This window comes from Salvelinus namaycush, chromosome 13 (assembly GCF_016432855.1).
Source record: "Salvelinus namaycush isolate Seneca chromosome 13, SaNama_1.0, whole genome shotgun sequence".
NCBI lineage: Eukaryota > Metazoa > Chordata > Actinopteri > Salmoniformes > Salmonidae > Salvelinus > Salvelinus namaycush.
Window position 1 is genome coordinate 2,399,293 of NC_052319.1, and position 19,689 is coordinate 2,418,981.

A 19,689-nucleotide genomic window follows, 5' to 3' on the forward strand; every position below is an offset into this window, starting at 1 on the left:
CTTGGTTCACTCCAGACTTCACTGCCTTTGACCAGCACAAAAACATCCTGTAGCGTACTGCATTAGCATCAAATAGCCCCCGTGATATGCAACTTTTCAGGAAAGTTAGGAACAAATATACACAGTCAGTTAGGAATGCAAAGGCTAGCTTTTTCAAACAGAAATTTGCATCCTGTAGCACAAATTCCCAAAAGTTCTGGGAGTCCATGGAGTCCAGCTGCCACTGCACTGAGGCTAGGAAACACTGTCACCACCGATAAATTCACGATAATTGAGAATTTCAATAAGCATTTTTTCTACGGCTGGCCATGCTTTCCACCTGGCTACTCCGGCCAACAGCTCTGCACCCCCCACAGCAACTTGCCCAAGCCCCCACCCCCGCTTCTCCTTCACCCAAATCCAGACGGCTGATGTTCTGAAAGAGCTGCAAAATCTGGACCCCTACAAATCAGCTGGGCTAGACAATCTGGACCCTCTCTAAAATTATCCACCGAAGTTGTTGCAACCCCTATTACTAGCCTGTTCAACCTCTCTTTCGTATAGTCTGAGATCCCTAAAGATTGGAAAGCTGCCGCAGTCATCCCCCTCTTCAAAGGGGGAGACACTCTAGAACCAAACTGTTACAAACCTATAGCTATCCTACCCTGCCTTTTCTAAAGTCTTCGAAAGTCAAGTTAAGAATCGTACCCTTTTTTAAATAATTTTTGCCTAAAACAACATAACCAAATCTAACTGCCTGTAGCTCAGGACTTGAAGCAAGGATATGCATATTCTTGATACCATTTGAAAGGAAACACTTAGAAGTTTGTGGAAATGTGAAATGAATGTAGGAGAATATAACACATTAGAACAGGTAAAAAAATAATCCAAACAAAAAACATGTTTTTTTTTTTTTTTCTCATCATCTTTGAAATGCAATAGAAAGGCCTTAACATAATATTGCAGTTTAGGTGCAATTTAGATTTTGGATACTAGATGGCAGCAGTGTGTGTGCAAAGTTTCATATTGATCCAGTGAAGCGTTGCAATACTAGACAATATTTTGCATTAAGTCTGCCCAAATGTGCCAAATTGGTCAATTGATACATTTTCAAGTACATAACTATAGAGAACATACAAAAAGTATATGGTGTAAGTTTACACACTCCAAGGAATGTCATACATGATGGATCATTAGCTTATACACAAACTTTCACACATCTAGTTGGCCGGAAAGGGTGGGTGTTGAGCCAGAAACAGCAGGGGTTCAAACTGTAGAACCTAGTTCCTACATTTGAATATAAAAATGTATTTCAACAAACAAAACTATGCTACATTTTATCTCTGGGACCCTCAGGATCAGAGCAAGATTACTGAATGCAAGTACATTATTTACCTTCAGAGGTGAATATATCAAACCAGTTGCCGTGATACATTTTTGTTGCTGTGCACTCTCCTCAAACAATAGCATGGTATTTTTTCACTGTAATTGCTACTGTAAATTGGACAGTGCAATTAGATTATGAATGACTATTATTATTATGAATTATTATTATTAGATTAACAAGAATTTAAGCTTTCTGCCCATATAAGACATGTCTATGTCCTGGAATGTTTGCTGTTACTTACAACTGTCATGCTAATCACGTTAGCGCACATTAGCTCAACCGTCCCGGTATAGGGACACCAATCCAGCCATTTCAAGGTCTCTTCAGGGTGTCTTCTCCATTTCTTTCTGAGAAAGAGGCGAGGAGAGAAGATGCAAGAAATCGAGGAAAGATGAATTGAGAAAGAAGCCCATATTTCTTCCATCAGGAAGTGAAAGTCAGCTGCTGTCTTCACAAGCTGTTCCTGAGGTATTCTGGGACTGCATCTGCTGACTCCACACAGTTCATTATATTTGTTGTCTTTTTTTACCACAAATCACTCACCTTCTTTAAGGGCCTTGTCAACATTGTGTGATACCACCAATCTTCTCGTCTGTGCAGACTGTGAATCGTCCCTGCAAACATAAGATCAATTTAGAAATTGTTGTGTTAAGTACAAAGAATGTTCCAGTCGAAGGTCAATGATGCTCCATCTCAGGCCATTGCATGCTTACTAACATGATCACTGACAAAGGAACCAAGCATGCATTCGAACAACTTCAAATAGAAATTCAAACCAAACCAAGAAAACAAAACCAAGACAAAACACTGCCTATGCTTCAAAACACTGCCTATGCTTTCAATCACGTGGGTGATTGAAAGGCGAACTTTGTTGTCGGTTGTCGTGGTAATACAATGAAAGTTTAGATGCTATCACCATATAAGTTCAAAGATGAAAAAGCCTGGAAGGAGGAGAGATGACTAGAAACGATTCGGTTGGCTGTTTTATGTGTGGATTAATTGTCGGAGTAGAGGTCCTTGTGCATTTCAGGTAAAATAACAACTCAATGTTTATATCCCAGGACAAATTAGCTAGCAACAGCAAGCTAGCTAAATAGGACAAATTAACGTTAGCTAGCAAGTGCAAGCTAGCTAGCTAAATTGCCACACATCTTTAATGCTTTTCGACCTGTCCCCAAATTAATGTCATTGGTTCAGAGTTTGTTTTGATATTTTAACCTGCGTGTCGTGATCGCGTTTGGTGTGGGCAAAATACATTTATGCACGATAGCGCACGATGGCGCACGCACGCAGCCGGTTTGGGTTCCGTGTTAGAGAAAATACTGGCTGTTAGTCTTCTAACGTTAGGTCCGTTTGAAAGTCTACGATTTGACGTCATTCTACGGACCTAACTAGTCTGTTCTGTTGCTCGTGCCATCAGATTTGCATTGTAAATCAAGCAAGGTCTTGGTGACTCATGTAAAAAAAAAAAAAAAAAAAAAAAACGTAGCTAGCGTTGCGTTTGCAGCTAACGTTAGAAATATTCTTGCTAACACACTCACCAGCAATTAGTTAGCTAGCTATTACGATTGCTACCTGAAACATACATTTATGTAGATCGCCCTCTATCTTTGGTCCGTGCTGTCTGGGGTCCATTGGACGTCGTCTTTTTCATCGTCCCCCCCCCCCCAAGTTTAAATATGAAGTGGTGGGGGTGATGGACGTCCCATGGATTCCAGATATTCATTACGCTGAAACGGAAGCAAACGGAAGGAAACGAGGGGGAACCTATCTGAATTTGTCCAATAGAAACTCTCGTTTTATTTTTGGGGTGCAACTGCATTAAAAATATCGCGTTTTGACCACGTGCTTTAAGACCCAAACGGCGTTCCATACTTGTACTAACGATTTCACCCCAGGGTAAATTGTCAGAGAGGGGGGTCACTGTCGAACAATCAGTCAGAAGTGTCCTTTCAACATTCTACAAGGTTACAAAGGGAAAGAAGCCTCGTACGAAACATCCTGATGTTGTGTAGCGAAACAGAATGTAAGCTCGCGAGATCAGGGTGAGGCCAAAGGGATAATTGTTCAACTATTATAAGGGGATTCTACACTTTTGTCTTTTAATTATTATACAGGCTAATTAAGTAAAGTACATTGCATTTCAAGGATGTGGCACTCTTTTTTATATCTGCGTCATGAAAAAAATACACATATTTCTCTAATAATACTGTAATGACCTGGCTAGATCATAAATTAACAAATGTCCAGACAGAGGGTGAGTTTAGGAATTCTCGGTTTATTAACCCAACTCAACACAGGCTACTGTTTAGCCGTAGCCCACGCCAAATAACGCAAGGATCCCAGTATAAAACACACTGACAGGTAGCGTACTTGTTAGAGCGTTGGGCCAGGAACCTAAAAGGTGCTGGATCAAATCCCCGAGCAGACAAGGTAAAAAAATCTGTTGTTCTTCCCCTGAGCACGGCAGTTAACCCACTGTTCCCCAGGCGCCGAAAACGTGGATGTTGATTATGGCAGCCCACGCACCTCTCTGATTCAGAAGACACATTTCAGTTGTACAACTGACTAGGTACCCCCCTTTCCTCTTGTTAAGACAAAACATAAGAGAGAGAACAATGGCTAAGTAGTCTTAAATTTGCGGTGCTCCACCCCCGCCGCCTCACCAATCACAAGGATAATCCGTACCGGAACAGATAGCAGGTTGACTGGCATATCGGACGCCGCGAACGCGGTACACAGCATTTACAGCTATCTATGCGGGTCGCTACAATACTTTCAACAATGTATTTATGAATGAAGAAATGTTGTTTTAATAGTTTTGAGAAGTGCTCTACTGCCACCTTGTGTTCATCTTCAAAACAACCATTTCTACAGAAAAAGACTGATCATACAGTATCATAATATTTCTACAGAAAAAGACTGATCATACAGTATCATAATAATCATTAGGGGGGGCAGGTAGCCTGAGCGTTGGTCCAGTAACGAAATGTCGCTGGTTCGAATCGCTGAGCAGGCAAGGTGGAAAAATCTGCCGTTCTGCCATTGAGTAAGGCAGTTAATCCCCAACAACAATTGCTCCCTGGGTCCAGATGACCTGGATCTCAATTAAGGCCCCCACCTCTCTGATCTGACGGTTTGGGTTAAATGCGGAAGACACATTTGGGTTGAATTCATTCAGTTGCACAATTGACAAGGTATTTCCCAATATCCAGGCTCACATAGTCCAATTGAATAAAGAGAGCTTTCATGATGCATGGAAAAAATGATACTTGAAATTGGTACTGACCTAAAGAGAAGGAAAATCTGAGCTTTTATGTTGCTTTTACCTTCTTCACATAACTTCTACATTCCTGCCCAGTACCCTGCTCTGAACCTCAGACACTGTCACTAGCCGTCTACCACCCGGTATAGAGTCATTGAACACTGGTCACTTAATGTTTACATACTGTTTAACCCACTTTATATGTACACTGAGTGTACAAAACAATAGGAACACCTGCTCTTTCCATGACATAGACTGACCAAGTGAATCCAAGTGAAAGCTATGATCCGTTATTGATGTCAACCAATTCAACCAGTGTAGATGAAGGGGAGACAGGTTAAAGATGGATTTTTAAGCCTTCAGACAATTGAGACATGTATTGTGTATGTGCAAAAGTTTTGCTTCAGTCCCTCTCCTGTGCCATTCAGAAAGTGAATTGGCAAGACAAAATATTTAAGTGCCTTTTAATGGGTTATGGTAGTAGGTGCCCGGTGCATCGGTTTGAGTGTGTCTGCAACACTGCTGGTGTTTTCTTGCTCAACAGTTTCCTGTGTGTAGAGTGGTCAAGAATGGTCCACCACCCAAAGGACATCCAGCCATCCATGCCCCAATGAATTGAGGCTTTTCTGAGGGCAAAATGGGGTGCAGCTCAATATTAGGAAGGTGTTCCTAATGGTTTGTACACTCAGTGTATATATATTTATATTTCGGACTCTGACATTGCTCATTCTGCTATTTCTTAATTTCTCTTAACTTTTGGGAATATGTGTTTATTGTTTTGTATTGCTAGGTATTACTGCACTGTTGGAGCTACAAACACAAGCATTTCACTGCACATGCGATAACATCTTCTAAATATGTGTATGCGATCAATAAACTTTGATTTGACCTTAATTGCTTTGTTGTGAGTTCAAACATCAAACTATTGAATTACAGTACTTTCTATTACATTCTAGTTATTACTACAGCCACTAGCTGGTGCAATCTGTTCAGACTTGCATGAGAACTACAGTAATGTCGTGAACTTGACCATTTACATTTGCACAACGACTATTCAACCAAACCAGGACTTGAATGAGTCTAAACTAAATTAAAGTATGTGGTAAATGAAAATATAATGTATTGCAGCATGTAAGATTTGGAGATGTCAGATGGGCTAGTCCTCTAACTCATGTGCAATAACTTCAATGACTTTTCCTATTGCTTGGCATTTCCAAGCTGTTATAATGTGCTCTGGACTATCCTTAGGGAGAGGTTGAGACTTTGTTTACTCTGGGATTGACTAATGGCCTATCTGGTGTATAGGTGTCACAGCAACCCAGGTGCCAATTGGCTGTGTTCAGGCGCAAACAGGAAGTTGAGCGGCTAAGAACAGCAACCAAAACCAAAAAGGCAGCGAGAGCATGAGCCAAAGCATGCCCATGGGGGATTACTGTGTGCTGTAGAACAACTACCCTCCTTTGTTTTCCATAGAATCTGAAAGGAGGATTGTTATGAGGAAACTGGGGGAAAAAAATACTAAGAATGTTTTATTTCACAATCACTAGTATTTATGCAAGGATAATAATGCTTTGCAGAGCCATTATGCAATAGCTTGAATGTCACTGCATTCATTCCTGTTGAAACAAGTAGTACTATGAGTGGCAAAACACTCACCGTTGGGACTATTTTCTTAGTAAAGATCTGACTTCAAGAGTTGAGCGAGGACAGTAGGAGCAGAACAACAATGAAACAAATCTCTCCTGAATCCCAACAGCTGAATCAAACCACAGCGTACATGTTTCACACATGTGGTCTTACATTCTCGGACATTGCTGACCTCTCTGTTAATCTATGTCACTGTATTGAAACTAGAAAAACAGTCTATGGTGTAATATTGGAAATATTACAACGTTGTAGTACAGCAGGATTACAAAACAATATTTTTATTAAGATTTGCATGTTTATCCACAGGATTAAGAGTTGCCCCTGAATGTGCAGTGACACACTCAAACGTGTGTAAATGTATAGCAACTAATTTGAAACACACAATTACATACAGTACCAGTCAAAAGTTTGGGCACACCTACTCATTCCAGGGTTTTTCTTTATTTTGTACTATGTTCTACATTGTAGAATAATAGTGAAGACATCAAAACTATGAAATAACACATATGGAATCATGTAGTAACCAAAAAAGTGTGAAACAAATCAAAATATATTTTATTATTTGAGATTCTTCAAAGTAGCCACTAGTTGCCTTGACAGCTTTGCACACTCTTGGCATTCACTCAACCAGCTTCATGAGGTAGTCACCTGGAATGCATTTCAATTAACAGGTGTGCATTGCGTTTGAGCCAATCAGTTGTGTTGTGACAAGGTAGGGGTAGTATACAGAAGATAGCCCTATTTGGTAAAAGACCAAGTCCATATTATGGCAAAAAACAGCTCAAATAAGCAAAGAGAAATGACAATCCATCTTTACTTTAAGACATGAAGGTCAGTCAATCTGGAAAATTTCAAGAACTTTGAAAGTTTCTTCAAGTGCAGTCAGAAAAACCATCAAGTACCATGTAAAAACTGGATCTCATGAGGACCGCCACAAGAAAGGAAGACCCAGAGAGTTACCTCTGCCTCAGAGGATAAAAGCATTAGTGTTACCAGACTAAAAAATTGAGGTTGAAATAAATGCTTCACAGAGTTCAAGTCACATCTCAACATCAACTGTTCAGAGGAGACTGTGTGAATCAGGCCTTTGTGGTCAAATTGCTGCAAAGAAACCACTACTAAAGGAAACCAATGAGAAGAAGAGACTTGCTTGGGCCAAGAAACACAAGCAATGGACATTAGACCGGTGGAAATCTTTCCTTTGGTCTGATAAGTCCAAATTTGAGATTTTTGGTTCCAACCGCCATGTCTTTGTGAGACACAGAGTAGGTGATGCAAGAGTAGATGGTCTCCGCATGTGTAGTTCCCACCGTGAAGCATGGAGGAGGAGGTGTGATGGTGTGAGGGTGCCTTTCTGGTGACACTGTCTGTGATTTATTTAGAATTCAAGGCACACTTAACCAGCATGGCTACCACAGCATTCTGCAGTGATACGCCATCCCATCTGATTTGCACTTAGTGGGACTATCATTTGTTTTTCAACAGGACAATAACCCAACACACCTCCATGCTGTGTAAGGGCTATTTGACCAAGAAGGAGAGTGATGGAGTGCTGCATCAGATGACCTGGCCTCCACAATCACCCGACCTCAACCCAATTGAGATGATTTGGGATGAGTTGGACCGCTGAGTGAAGGAAAAGCAGCCAAAAAGTGCTCAGCATATGTGGGAACTCCAACAAGACTGTTAGAAAAGCATTCCAGATTAAGCTGGTTGAGAGAATGCCAAGAGTGTGCAAAGCTGTCATCAAGGCAAAGGGTGGCTACTTTGAAGAATCTCAAATATAAAATATATTTTGATTTGTTTAACACTTTTTTTGGTTACTACATGATTCCATATGTGTTATTTCATAGTTTTGATGTCTTCACTATTATTCTACAATGTAGAAAAAAGTAAAATGAAAAGAAAAACACTTGAATGAGTAGGTGTGTCCAAACTTTTGACTGGTAATGCATATACACACATACAGTAAGCTACAAGCATATACAATTTCACATACAGTAGATGTCACAAATGCAGACATGTTGATGGAAAATATATATTTTCTTCCTCATGTGTCATGTAAATAACAATAAAAAAAATGTATCTAACAAATAATCTGAAATCTTTCATTTTGGGGGAAAAATATACAAATTGTATAATTGTCCACCCTAGATTAAAATGTACCTTATATATATATAAGTGCTTAAAAGAAAGTGCCTTAAAAGGCATCTAGATAAATTACCAAGAGCATTTATTCACTTCATCCTTTTATCCTATCTCCTCGAAGGCCAAAGACAAGGTTGCAAAGTGAGCCATAGATAAGCAAGGCCTCTACTATGGCTTCAGCTTTGTTGTTAGTGTACACACATACATAGCCCAGAGTGGCCAGACACATCCCTGTCAGTGCTGTCCATAAGGTGCAGAAGCGGTTTGCCATTACGCAGACAAATTAGCATGTACATTATTAACAGTGGGCGAAGAGTGGGATGAGATGCCCAACAAATATTTTCACAGTTTGTCAATGAATTCTCTCTCATCGCATCTAAAAGACCCTGAGATCTTGGGAGGTTCAGTTTAGGCATCGATCCATATTCTACAGCTCACAGAGCCCCATACCCCTATACTGTACTGTATGTCCCAGTCATTCCTATGAGTAGGCACTCTGGTCGAACAAGAAGGCCAGCAGGCACTCTGGTCGAACAAGAAGGCCAGCAGTGATCAAGGCTTTTCCACGCCAAGCCTGCCACTGACTGGCCCATTTCTTGAGTCACTGCACTGCCAGGTCCTCAGCAGGTCTTGACAGAGGACTTAGAGATGTCTGAGGTCTTCACGATAACGCTGGCTCGGGTCTCTGCAGCAGAGGCCTGGCTGGAGGAAGCCTGCTCTGAAGGAGTGTGCTGGGCTGCTGGCATGTCCCTTTTCCAGGGGCTGTTGTTGTAGCTGATGAGGGGCATGGGGTCCCTGGTGCTGGTCACTTTGAAGTTGGTTACCTTTCCAGTAGTGACAAAGGTGGCCATGCTGGGTAGTGAGCACGATGGTACTCTCAGCACAGAGGAAGCTAAACGTGATCCCCACAGCCCGCCACGAAGATGCTGCAAGTCACAGTGAAGGTGGGGTTTAATTCAGCCATAACCATTCAAACACTTATTTCAGGATATATCTGAATATAGATTTGGCCACTAGCATATTTCTTAACGTGTATAGTAGTCTGTTTGTAGAATCTTCATAAATCATTGACAGCATTAGAGGAGGGAATTTCATTGACACTAACCACGTTTCCATCCACAGTTTTCATGCGAGTAAAGCCATACCGTATAAAAACAGAAATCACAACAGCTGTGATGGAAATAGGAAGTTTCGATGCAATTTTACAAACGCCGACAGATCATTTGTTCATTCAACATGGTGGGATCTTATTGTGTGTTGAACTTTAGATTTGTACTCAGTACATGAAAACTTAAGAGAAAAATGACATTTTGTGTGCGCACGGGTTTTCTTTATGCGGATTTGGGGATTTTTGCATTTTCGCATGAAAATATGTCACCAATTGGATGGAAACCTAGCTATAGCAAGTCTTGCAAAACACGTGGCATATTTACCAATGAAAATCTATTACTGCAACTTGAACACATTGGAATGCACATGTAAATATTGTCATGTTTACAAGCGCTGCATGCCTTAATACTTTCTAACATGCTTGTAAACTGCTCTTCCTGCTGTTGAGCTCTGCATGATTCATCTATACTAAGGAACCTCATCTCCCCCCTCTTCACCCACGGACACACACACACACACGTGCGTGTGTGCAGCATCACATTTCCTCTTCCAGCTCAATGTAGCAAGATATTCTACAAATACCACAATAGCCATCTTGTCCACATTTTTGAAAGTAGCTGACAGCCAGGGCTTTCTAGGGCAAAGAAAATAGCTTGGCATTATACTAGTTTTCTCTGTTTCTCCAATGGGCATGTCATTATGTATTAGAACATTACAACACAAAAGGGCAACAACGGTTGAGAAATAACGAATGCTATTCTGTTGAATTCTGTAACTGTATGTGTGTGCCTTGATTTGTGATTGGGCTTGTTTTGAGCACAATTCAAGACATGAAACAAGGTTTAATCATTAGCCAGGGGACAAAAGTGAATCCGGTATTCACCAGAGAGCTGCCTTCTATTTTTTGTCTTTCTTTGCGTCAGAGCACTTTAGAACAGGAACTGACAGTATGGGCTGGGCTAGAAGTAAAAGGGACAGTACCACCATTCTACAGTTACAGTACTCTTCCTACTGTAAAGCAGTCGAACTGGCTAAGGTAATGAACTCAAAATCGTCGGGTTTCAAGTGAAGGTTTGTTTATCTTCTGATCGGGCAGGGTTAATGATTCAGCTGTCTGTACAGTATGTTTCTGTGTACCCAGGCAGGCGCAGCCATGCCGCTCAGCCCTATTAGAATAAGCTAATTCTGCTAGCTAAGTGCACTTCCCTTGGCTTAGAGAACAGGCCAGCTACAATGGCACCATAAAACAAAGCTATCGCTAAGTGCTGCAAGTACTCCATAAAGACACACAGGCTCAAAATCAAAGGCTTCTTTCTGTGTGTCAGCTCATGATTTTTACTACCTTTCCAATCTTACAAAAGAATCTAGCTGTCTTGAATGATTATTTGGCTAACATAATGGTTAGGAGGCAATTTTTGGACTGATGGGCTTTTCTTCTGCTACAGATACGCAATTGGACAATGCAATTGTTCAGTGTCCTTACCCCCTTAGAGTCCTCTTCACTGTGCACACTGTCTGTGTCACTCTCTGTAAAGCAGAACAGAAAGAACAAGCATGAAAACCCACAACTCAGGGATTTCCAGACTAACAGGTTGGAGAAGGATGGGCATATGAAAGAATGTCAGAGTTTTTTTTTTTTTTTTTAAGTTCAATGACAATAGGCTTTATCTGCTACCATCAGTGATGAACTCTAGTGCACTTCTGTACATAATCATTGTAGAGATCATATGTTATGCTTCACCAAAAACGAAACATGCAGGAATAGCAGAGTAGTTATATGTACAGTATCATACTATATGTAACACATCAGGAGGATCAATATCAACCATATACAGTATCATATTAAGCATACACATACAGAAATAACTGTATAAATATGCATAAATACAAGCTCATATTCTGAGTTCAACTCTTTCTGTGTTAACGCTTCTCCCAAGCAACACATTCACTTATTCTACAGTAATACCATTGAGCAGGTTGAATGACAGTGGTGATGTAGCCATGTTGATGATAACAAGCACTGGCCTGGCCTTGGGCTTTGTAACAGGGAAGCCTTATGGCTCTCGTAGACACTAAGCAATACACCGCAGTACTATACTATCGAGACTGAATAAAAAGTTCAAACGTTTCAATTTCACTTGGCATTTTCAAATGGAGGTAACAGTGTGCCGTACAAGTCGCAGGCATAGACTGGTGTTCGAAAATACAGTGGTGCCTCCCATCACCAATCAAATGATTCACCTGGAGTACATTAGAATAACAATGTGATTGTAGTGGCATTCTAATCCTTCACATCTCTTTCATCGCTGCTCTGAACTATAGGAATTACACCATTGTTAACACCTAGAATGGGTACTGATGTGAGTTCCAAGCAACCCCGTCTGTTGTGTTCGGGCGTGGGTTGGGGTCGAATGGAAGAATTTGGGGGATGTGGACTGACCTCCATACGAGGACACAGGGGAGATCTGGAGTGGATACGGGTGGCTGGAGCTGACCGACTGCTCCTCATTCTCCGTGGTCACCTCGATGGTCTGACACACATATGGCAGGTCATCGATGATCAGCTGGTCATCCCCAGGGCTGCGACTGCCCGGATGAAGATATTCTGAGGAAGCGCAAGATAATCCCTGGTTATACATTTGTCCTCCAGTGGAAAGCCTAAGCAATTTACTCACAGCTATATGCATAAGACATTAGTAAGTGTGTAACTACTATACACGTCTCCTGTTGTGCTCTCTTAATGGTCTACCACACAACATCAATTCAATTGATTAAATGTGTGTAGTTGGACACAGACACTGATGCCAAAGCTCTTACCTGTGCAGTCTGTAATGTACTCCTCTTTCACTTCATCCTTCAACTCTACCTTCACCACTTCATGGTCTTCAACAGACCCATTCATGCTCTCCGTGGATGAGGACCTGGGCTCCACCTGTTCCTGGGGTGACAGAGGCAGAGAGGTGTGGGCATCTCTTTCCATCCTCACTGGAGGTCTGTCATGCTTGCTAAAATCCTTTTACATTTGCCAAGTAAAATGATCAATTTCAAAGAATGGTTTGAATGGTTAGAATGTGAAATTGAATAGTAATGCACTGAGGTCTTCTGTGTCAACACACACTAGTGATTACCTTGTTTTTTCCCTCTTTTTCCCTCTTTTTCTTTCCTAGAAAACACATCGACATGACATTCCACTGTTAAAAAGGTGGACACAAATTAATCTATTTCAGTGTGTCAATTTCAAGCCTATGCAACCGCCTCAGCGAGAAGAACATGTAGATAAACTGTTGATTGCTAATTAACAGTAATGTAATAATATCTACAACATTAACGAATGTGCATCTACGTAATCAAGTGTTAATAACATGTAAAACCGTGCTTACAGCACATATTATACATGAAATTAACCTGGCTAGTAGCTACACCGTAAAGCCATAAGTGTTATCCTCTCTGGGAGCTGATCTTTAATTCAGTCTCTGCCATTTCTAATTTAATTTAATTGTATGTATTTATTTAACCTTTATTTAACTAGGCAAGTCAGTTAAGAACAAATTCTTATTTACAATGACGGCCTACACCGGCCAAACCTGGACGACGCTGGGCCAATTGTGCGCCGCCCTATGGGACTCCCAATCACGGCCGGTTGTGATACAGCTGGATTTGAACCAGGGTGTCTGTAATGTCGCGTCTGCCAATGAGTTGCAGTGTCTTAAACCGCTGCGCCACTCGGGAGCCCCAATCATTGTTCTCTCAGAGCTAGAGTGGTAACCACTTGCCTTTTTTGGTCTGGCGCTCTGACGCAGAAAGCATCTTGTATACCCTGAAAGCGTTAGTTCCCTTCTTGATGCTCTTGTCTTTCACCTCCTCAATATCAGGCAGAGAGTTCATTGCACAGCGGAAATTGGCCTTCCATGTTTTCGGGTCTGGTTTGTCGATCCCTAGTTGGTATTTTCCTGAATATAAAAAATGACTAATTATGGAAAGGCTATGCTGCTGCATAAACTTGAGTCATAACACTGATCATAACACATAACAGTAGCATTGGTAATGTAACATACTGTGTATTGTTGGTCATTTCTTATCACTTCATTTTCACAACTGTACCTGTATGAATGGCCCAGTTCTTGAATAAAGGAGCATCTTTTTCCAAATCCCAGCCATGTCTTGCAGCATGCATCCATGGAATCTGGAAGATCCTCTTCTCCTGCAGGTTCATCACAACAATGATTCAGACATTTATGACTTGGCTAACACATCGTACACATCTTGCGCAATTTGGTCGGCTGCATGATTAATCTCCCCACGTCCAAATAATCAGGGACGAAAAAGAGATTAAGATGAGTCCATAGACTGCTTACGAGGTACGGAAACAAATATCCGAATACATTCTTTCGCTGAACTATCCTATTATGTTTAAAGAGTTACTTCCTTTACATGCCCATTAAAGGTGCTGACAAACAAAGTAATATGTGAAAATAGTCTGTTTTTAAAAGACTGAAGCACTGGAAGCATTTGAAGGTTATACATATTCAGACCCTCTCACTTTTTCCACATTTTGTTACGTTACAGCCTTATTCTAAAATGTATTCAATTGTTTTTTTCCTCATCAATCTACACACAATACCCTATAATGACAAAGCAAAAACAAGTTTAGAATTTTTTGCAAATGTATATATATATATTTTTTTTAAACAGACGTATCACATTTACATAAGTATTCAGACTCTTTACTCACTACTTTGTTGAAGCACCTTTGGCAGCGTTAAAAGCCTTGACTCATCTTGGGTATAACGCTACAAGTTTCTCCCATTCTTCTCTGCAGATCCTCTCAAGCTCTGTCAGTTTGGATGGGGAGAGTCGCTGCACAGCTATTTTCAGGTCTCTCCAGAGATGTTCGATCGGGTTCAAGTCTGGGCTCTGGCTGGGCCACTCAAGGATATTCAGAGACTTGTCCCGAAGCCACTCCTGCGTTGTCTTGGCTGTGTGCTTAGGGTCATTGTCCTGTTGGAAGGTAAACCTTCACCCTAGTCTAAGGTCCTGAGCGCTCTGGACCAGGTTTTCATCAAGAATCTCTCTGTACTTTACTCCGTTCATTCTTCCCTCAATCCTGACTAGTCTCCCAGTCCCTGCCACTGATAAACATCCGCACATCATGATTCTGCCACCATGCTTCACCGTAAGGATGGTGCCAGGTTTAGTCCAGAAGTGACGCTTGGCATTCATGCCAAAGAGTTCAATCTTGGTTTCATCAGATCAGAGAATCTTGTTTCTCATGGTCTGAGATTCCTTTATATTTCTTTTGGCAAAAAACAAAAAACATGTGCCTTTTACTGAGGAGTATCTTCCGTCTGGCCACTCTACCATAAAGGCATGATTGGTGGAGTACTGCATGTTCTCCCATCTCCACAGAGGAACTCTGGAGCTCTGTCAGAGTGACCTTCGGGTTCTTGATCACCTCCCTGACCAAGGCCCTTCTCCCCAGATTGCTCAGTTTGGCCAGACGGCCAGCTCTAGGAAGAGTCTTGGTAGATCTAAATTTCTTCCGTTTAAGAATGATGGAGGCCACTGTGTTCTTGGGGACCTTCAATGCTGCAGACATTTTTTAGTACCCTTCCCCAGATCTGTGCCTCGACACAATCCTGTCTCGGAGCTCTACGGACAATTCCTTCGAACTCATGGCTTGGTTTTTGCTCTGACATCTGTGGGACCTTATATAGACAGCTGTGTGCCTTTCCAAATCATGTCCAACCAATTGAATTTACCACAGGTGGACTCCAATTGTAGAAACATCAAGGAGGATCAATGGAAACAGGATGCACCTGAGCTCAATTTCGAGTCTCATAGGGTTTGTCATTATAGGCTATTGCGTGTAGATTGTGGACTGGGGATTTAATCAATTTTGGAATAAGGCAAAATGTGGAAAAAGTGAAGGGGTCTGAATACTTCCCGAATGCACGGTGTATGTAACATTTCTACCTGAAAATAATACATGTAACATTTCTACCTCATTCACATATCAGTAGTAATGAAGGAATACAAATCCGCGAAAGAAAAACTGTCCTGTCTGGCTAGAATGTTGTATGTAGGCTACAGCTCGCTGTTGTATAATTAGTTTGCGTTTGCGAGGTTAACAACATTAGCAAAACATTCACATTGCAACTCTTCCTTAAGTCCTTGCAACGGTTCCGTCACAACCGTTTTTGTAGATAAAATGTTTGACATAGTTCTTTTAACATCCTGTCATGTGTGCTTATTGTTTTACCATTGATATGTTCTAGGCTATTTTGAGACCTTAAGAAGGATCCGGTAATGCTGGAGTGTCTACCAATGGCATGTCCACATTTATGAAGTATTTATAAAATATAAATAGCCCACACTTTAGATGACGTGATGCAAAAATACTTAACTAATGATTAGTAAAGGGTTTATAAGGACCTACAGTATATTAAATCTAAGGAATGGAGTAATGATTAATACATGATAAATAAACAATTTACTAATTCATTATAAATGCTTTATTACGTGGAGTTATTATAAAGTGCTACTCAAAAAAGTTGTTAAAGAATATAGTAAGATGCACACAGGCTGTTAAGATGTGTGCATGCTTGTTTGTGTTCCTATATGATGGAGGGGTTATGTTGGTTGGTTTGAAAAGCAGGTACAGTAATAAACTTATAATGCGGTGAACTTCCATACTAAGGCAAACTCAGTGTCTCAATAAAGATACATTTCACTTACTCTATTAACCCATTTCAGCCCAGGAATTAGGCAAGAGTTGATCTGTTCCTCCAACCATGGCCGCATGCGCATCCTCTCCACTGGCATGGTGGCCTGCAGACACAGAGCAAGGAGGAAATAAACAGTCAATTGAATGAATGAACCCTTCACTTCACTTCACTTCCTGAAGACAGCAACAGATCAGAAAACATCTGAGACCAATTGGCCCATTTGGGGGATGACAACTCCCTGAGCTTATCAGCAACATCTGATCTCATACAGAGCAGAACCCAGTGCCAAAACACATCAAATACAGAGGGGCCACAACAACACACAATAATAGCTTCAGATGTGTTATATATCACATGTCGAACTGTACTCTGTTGATGTGTAATAAGGTGTTAATGAATCTTGAAAAGAGGTTAACGGTGCACATGAGGCTCGTGATGACCATGACCTCTAGTTAGTGCTGCAAGTAGAGTAATCACGTTAGTGATCAAGGTCCACTCCAACAAAACGCAACAAACTCCTAAACCAATAAACTGTAACAGGTTATGAGAATGTTACTTTAATATATTTGCATATTGGGTTTATAGTACATATTCTATTAAGAACATTAAGCCAATAAAATAACGAACGTGTAGTTATCATTTAGTCAACCCTGCAGTTGTAGCCTAGTAGTTATGAAATTTACCAGAACCAAGCGTGTACCAATTCCATTATGCTTCCAATTTCTTTCCGAGCCTGATAATAACATACACAATGTAAAAGACAACTACCGATAAATGGTTACTTCAATGGTTTGTCGACATTCTGGTGCGCTATGCGCCACAGTTGGCAACAAATATACATTGCATCCGTCTCGCAAAGTCACGCTGTGGCCAAAACTGACAGCTGTTCAAGTTCACCAGAAAGCTGGCTGACATGTCAACACAAAAGTGAAAATAAACTTCATTCCATGTCGGATTGTCGGTTGCCCATGATCGGATCAACGTTCTATTACTTTCGATTAGGGTTTACATTGTCGCTTCATGATTCTATGGATACATAACTCTTCAGCAAAAACAACATGCGGAAACGTTACCTGCGATAAAGTGTTCTATTCAACTAGAGGTATCGACAGTCCTCTTGCCAGTCGCAAAGTTATCCCCGTGTAGTGTGTGATTTTGTGTACCAAAATGAAAACTATTAGCCTATTTCAGTGTCCAGATCGAAAGCAAAACAAGTAAAGGAAGTGCTTTGCGTGGAAAACCCCTCCCGATATATTCGTTTCACGTCGGCTGGACATAGATGGCGTTGTACGTAAGGGGTTCTGGAGCACGGAAGTCGTGCTCATTGGTCTACGGCTACGCCTCTGCAATCGACAGCTCAATTTCATTTTCACTTCCTCAAACCTCATCTGGTTGTATTCCAGTTTGCTAGGCTAGTGACCAATCCTCAAACAGGGCTTTCGTTTTTGAGATACCCCTACTCGAGGTATAAAAAAGCACAACCATATTTTAACATATCTCTAAGGTCTCCTATATACGAAATAGATGGTTGTATAAAAATATTTACCAGGTTTTCCTTTTGTTAGCTGTTCAATAGACAACTTTCCAAGTCATCTGTGATCTAAATCAGTGCTGTTTGGTCCTGCCTGACAAAAATAAAATCAGTAACATGTTTTTTGATGAGTGGCTAAGTCGTCGGTTAGCTGCCCTACATACACAGATAAACAACATTAGGATATCTTAATACAGCTTGGAAATATAGACCTGTAAACACACAGATACAATAGGTAGAAATATCAACTATTAATATTTATGATGAATTATTATGATGAACTTCACTTTTTGGTACGGTAACTGTTCAATAGACAACTTTCCAAGTACATTTTTTAAAAATGTTGTGGCTATTGTATTCATCTATAAGACAAGTGGCCTCAGACACTGAAAACTGTAATTTTTCCAGCCAAATGTTCCTCTGTGGATTTTATACACTGCTCAAAAAAATAAAGGGAACACTTAAACAACACAATGTAACTCCAAGTCAATCACACTTCTGTGAAATCAAACTGTCCACTTAGGAAGCAACACTGATTGACAATAAATTTCACATGCTGTTGTGCAAATGGAATAGACAAAAGGTGGAAATTATAGGCAATTAGCAAGACACCCCCAAAAAAGGAGTGATTCTGCAGGTGGTGACCACAGACCAATTCTCAGTTCCTATGCTTCCTGGCTGATGTTTTGGTCACTTTTGAATGCTGGCGGTGCTCTCACTCTAGTGGTAGCATGAGACGGAGTCTACAACCCACACAAGTGGCTCAGGTAGTGCAGTTCATCCAGGATGGCACATCAATGCGAGCTGTGGCAAAAAGGTTTGCTGTGTCTGTCAGCGTAGTGTCCAGAGCATGGAGGCGCTACCAGGAGACAGGCCAGTACATCAGGAGACGTGGAGGAGGCCGTAGGAGGGCAACAACCCAGCAGCAGGACCGCTACCTCCGCCTTTGTGCAAGGAGGTGCACTGCCAGAGCCCTGCAAAATGACCTCCAGCAGGCCACAAATGTGCATGTGTCAGCATATGGTCTCACAAGGGGTCTGAGGATCTCATCTCGGTACCTAATGGCAGTCAGGCTACCTCTGGCGAGCACATGGAGGGCTGTGCGGCCCCACAAAGAAATGCCACCCCACACCATGACTGACCCACCACCAAACCGGTCATGCTGGAGGATGTTGCAGGCAGCAGAACGTTCTCCACGGCGTCTCCAGACTCTGTCACGTCTGTCACGTGGTCATGTGCTCAGTGTGAACCTGCTTTCATCTGTGAAGAGCACAGGGCGCCAGTGGCGAATTTGCCAATCTTGGTGTTCTCTGGCAAATGCCAAACGTCCTGCATGGTGTTGGGCTGTAAGCACAACCCCCACCTGTGGACGTCGGGCCCTCATACCACCCTCATGGAGTCTGTTTATGACCGTTTGAGCAGACACATGCACATTTGAGGCCTGCTGGAGGTCATTTTGCAGGGCGCTGGCAGTGCTCCTCCTTGCACAAAGGCGGAGGTAGCGGTCCTGCTGCTGGGTTGTTGCCCTCCTACGGCCTCCTCCACGTCTCCTGATGTACTGGCCTGTCTCCTGGTAGCGCCTCCATGCTCTGGACACTACGCTGACAGACACAGCAAACCTTTTTGCCACAGCTCGCATTGATGTGCCATCCTGGATGAACTGCACTACCTGAGCCACTTGTGTGGGTTGTAGACTCCGTCTCATGCTACCACTAGAGTGAGAGCACCGCCAGCATTCAAAAGTGACCAAAACATCAGCCAGAAAGCATAGGAACTGAGAAGTGGTCTGTGGTCACCACCTGCAGAATCACTCCTTTTTTGGGGGTGTCTTGCTAATTGCCTATAATTTCCACCTTTTGTCTATTCCATTTGCACAACAGCATGTGAAATTTATTGT

At 41.6% G+C, this 19,689-nt stretch overlaps 1 protein-coding gene and 1 long non-coding RNA gene across 3 annotated transcripts; both read right to left on the reverse strand.

Annotated features, from left to right (window-relative positions):
- Positions 1 to 1,514: 1,514 nt before the first annotated feature.
- On the reverse strand, positions 1,515 to 3,078 carry LOC120057822. Its single transcript, XR_005477964.1, has 3 exons — positions 2,953 to 3,078; positions 1,910 to 1,980; positions 1,515 to 1,713 (listed from the first exon to the last, which is right to left on the reverse strand). It is a non-coding gene; the product is annotated as an uncharacterized LOC120057822 (long non-coding RNA).
- Positions 3,079 to 8,149: 5,071 nt separating this feature from the next.
- On the reverse strand, positions 8,150 to 17,525 carry LOC120058173 (interferon regulatory factor 2-like). Of its 2 annotated transcripts, none has more exons than XM_039006648.1 (9): positions 17,335 to 17,525; positions 16,272 to 16,364; positions 13,638 to 13,737; positions 13,310 to 13,486; positions 12,665 to 12,699; positions 12,354 to 12,474; positions 11,977 to 12,141; positions 11,020 to 11,063; positions 8,150 to 9,352 (listed from the first exon to the last, which is right to left on the reverse strand). In XM_039006648.1, the coding sequence occupies exons 2-9, from the start codon at positions 16,356 to 16,358 to the stop codon at positions 9,047 to 9,049; spliced, it is 1,035 nt and encodes a 344-aa protein (XP_038862576.1). In that variant the 5' UTR covers positions 16,359 to 16,364; positions 17,335 to 17,525; the 3' UTR covers positions 8,150 to 9,046. The 2 variants fall into 2 exon arrangements, with proteins under 2 accessions (XP_038862576.1, XP_038862575.1); XM_039006647.1 differs by lacking the exon at positions 17,335 to 17,525 and adding an exon at positions 16,945 to 17,062.
- Positions 17,526 to 19,689: the final 2,164 nt, after the last annotated feature.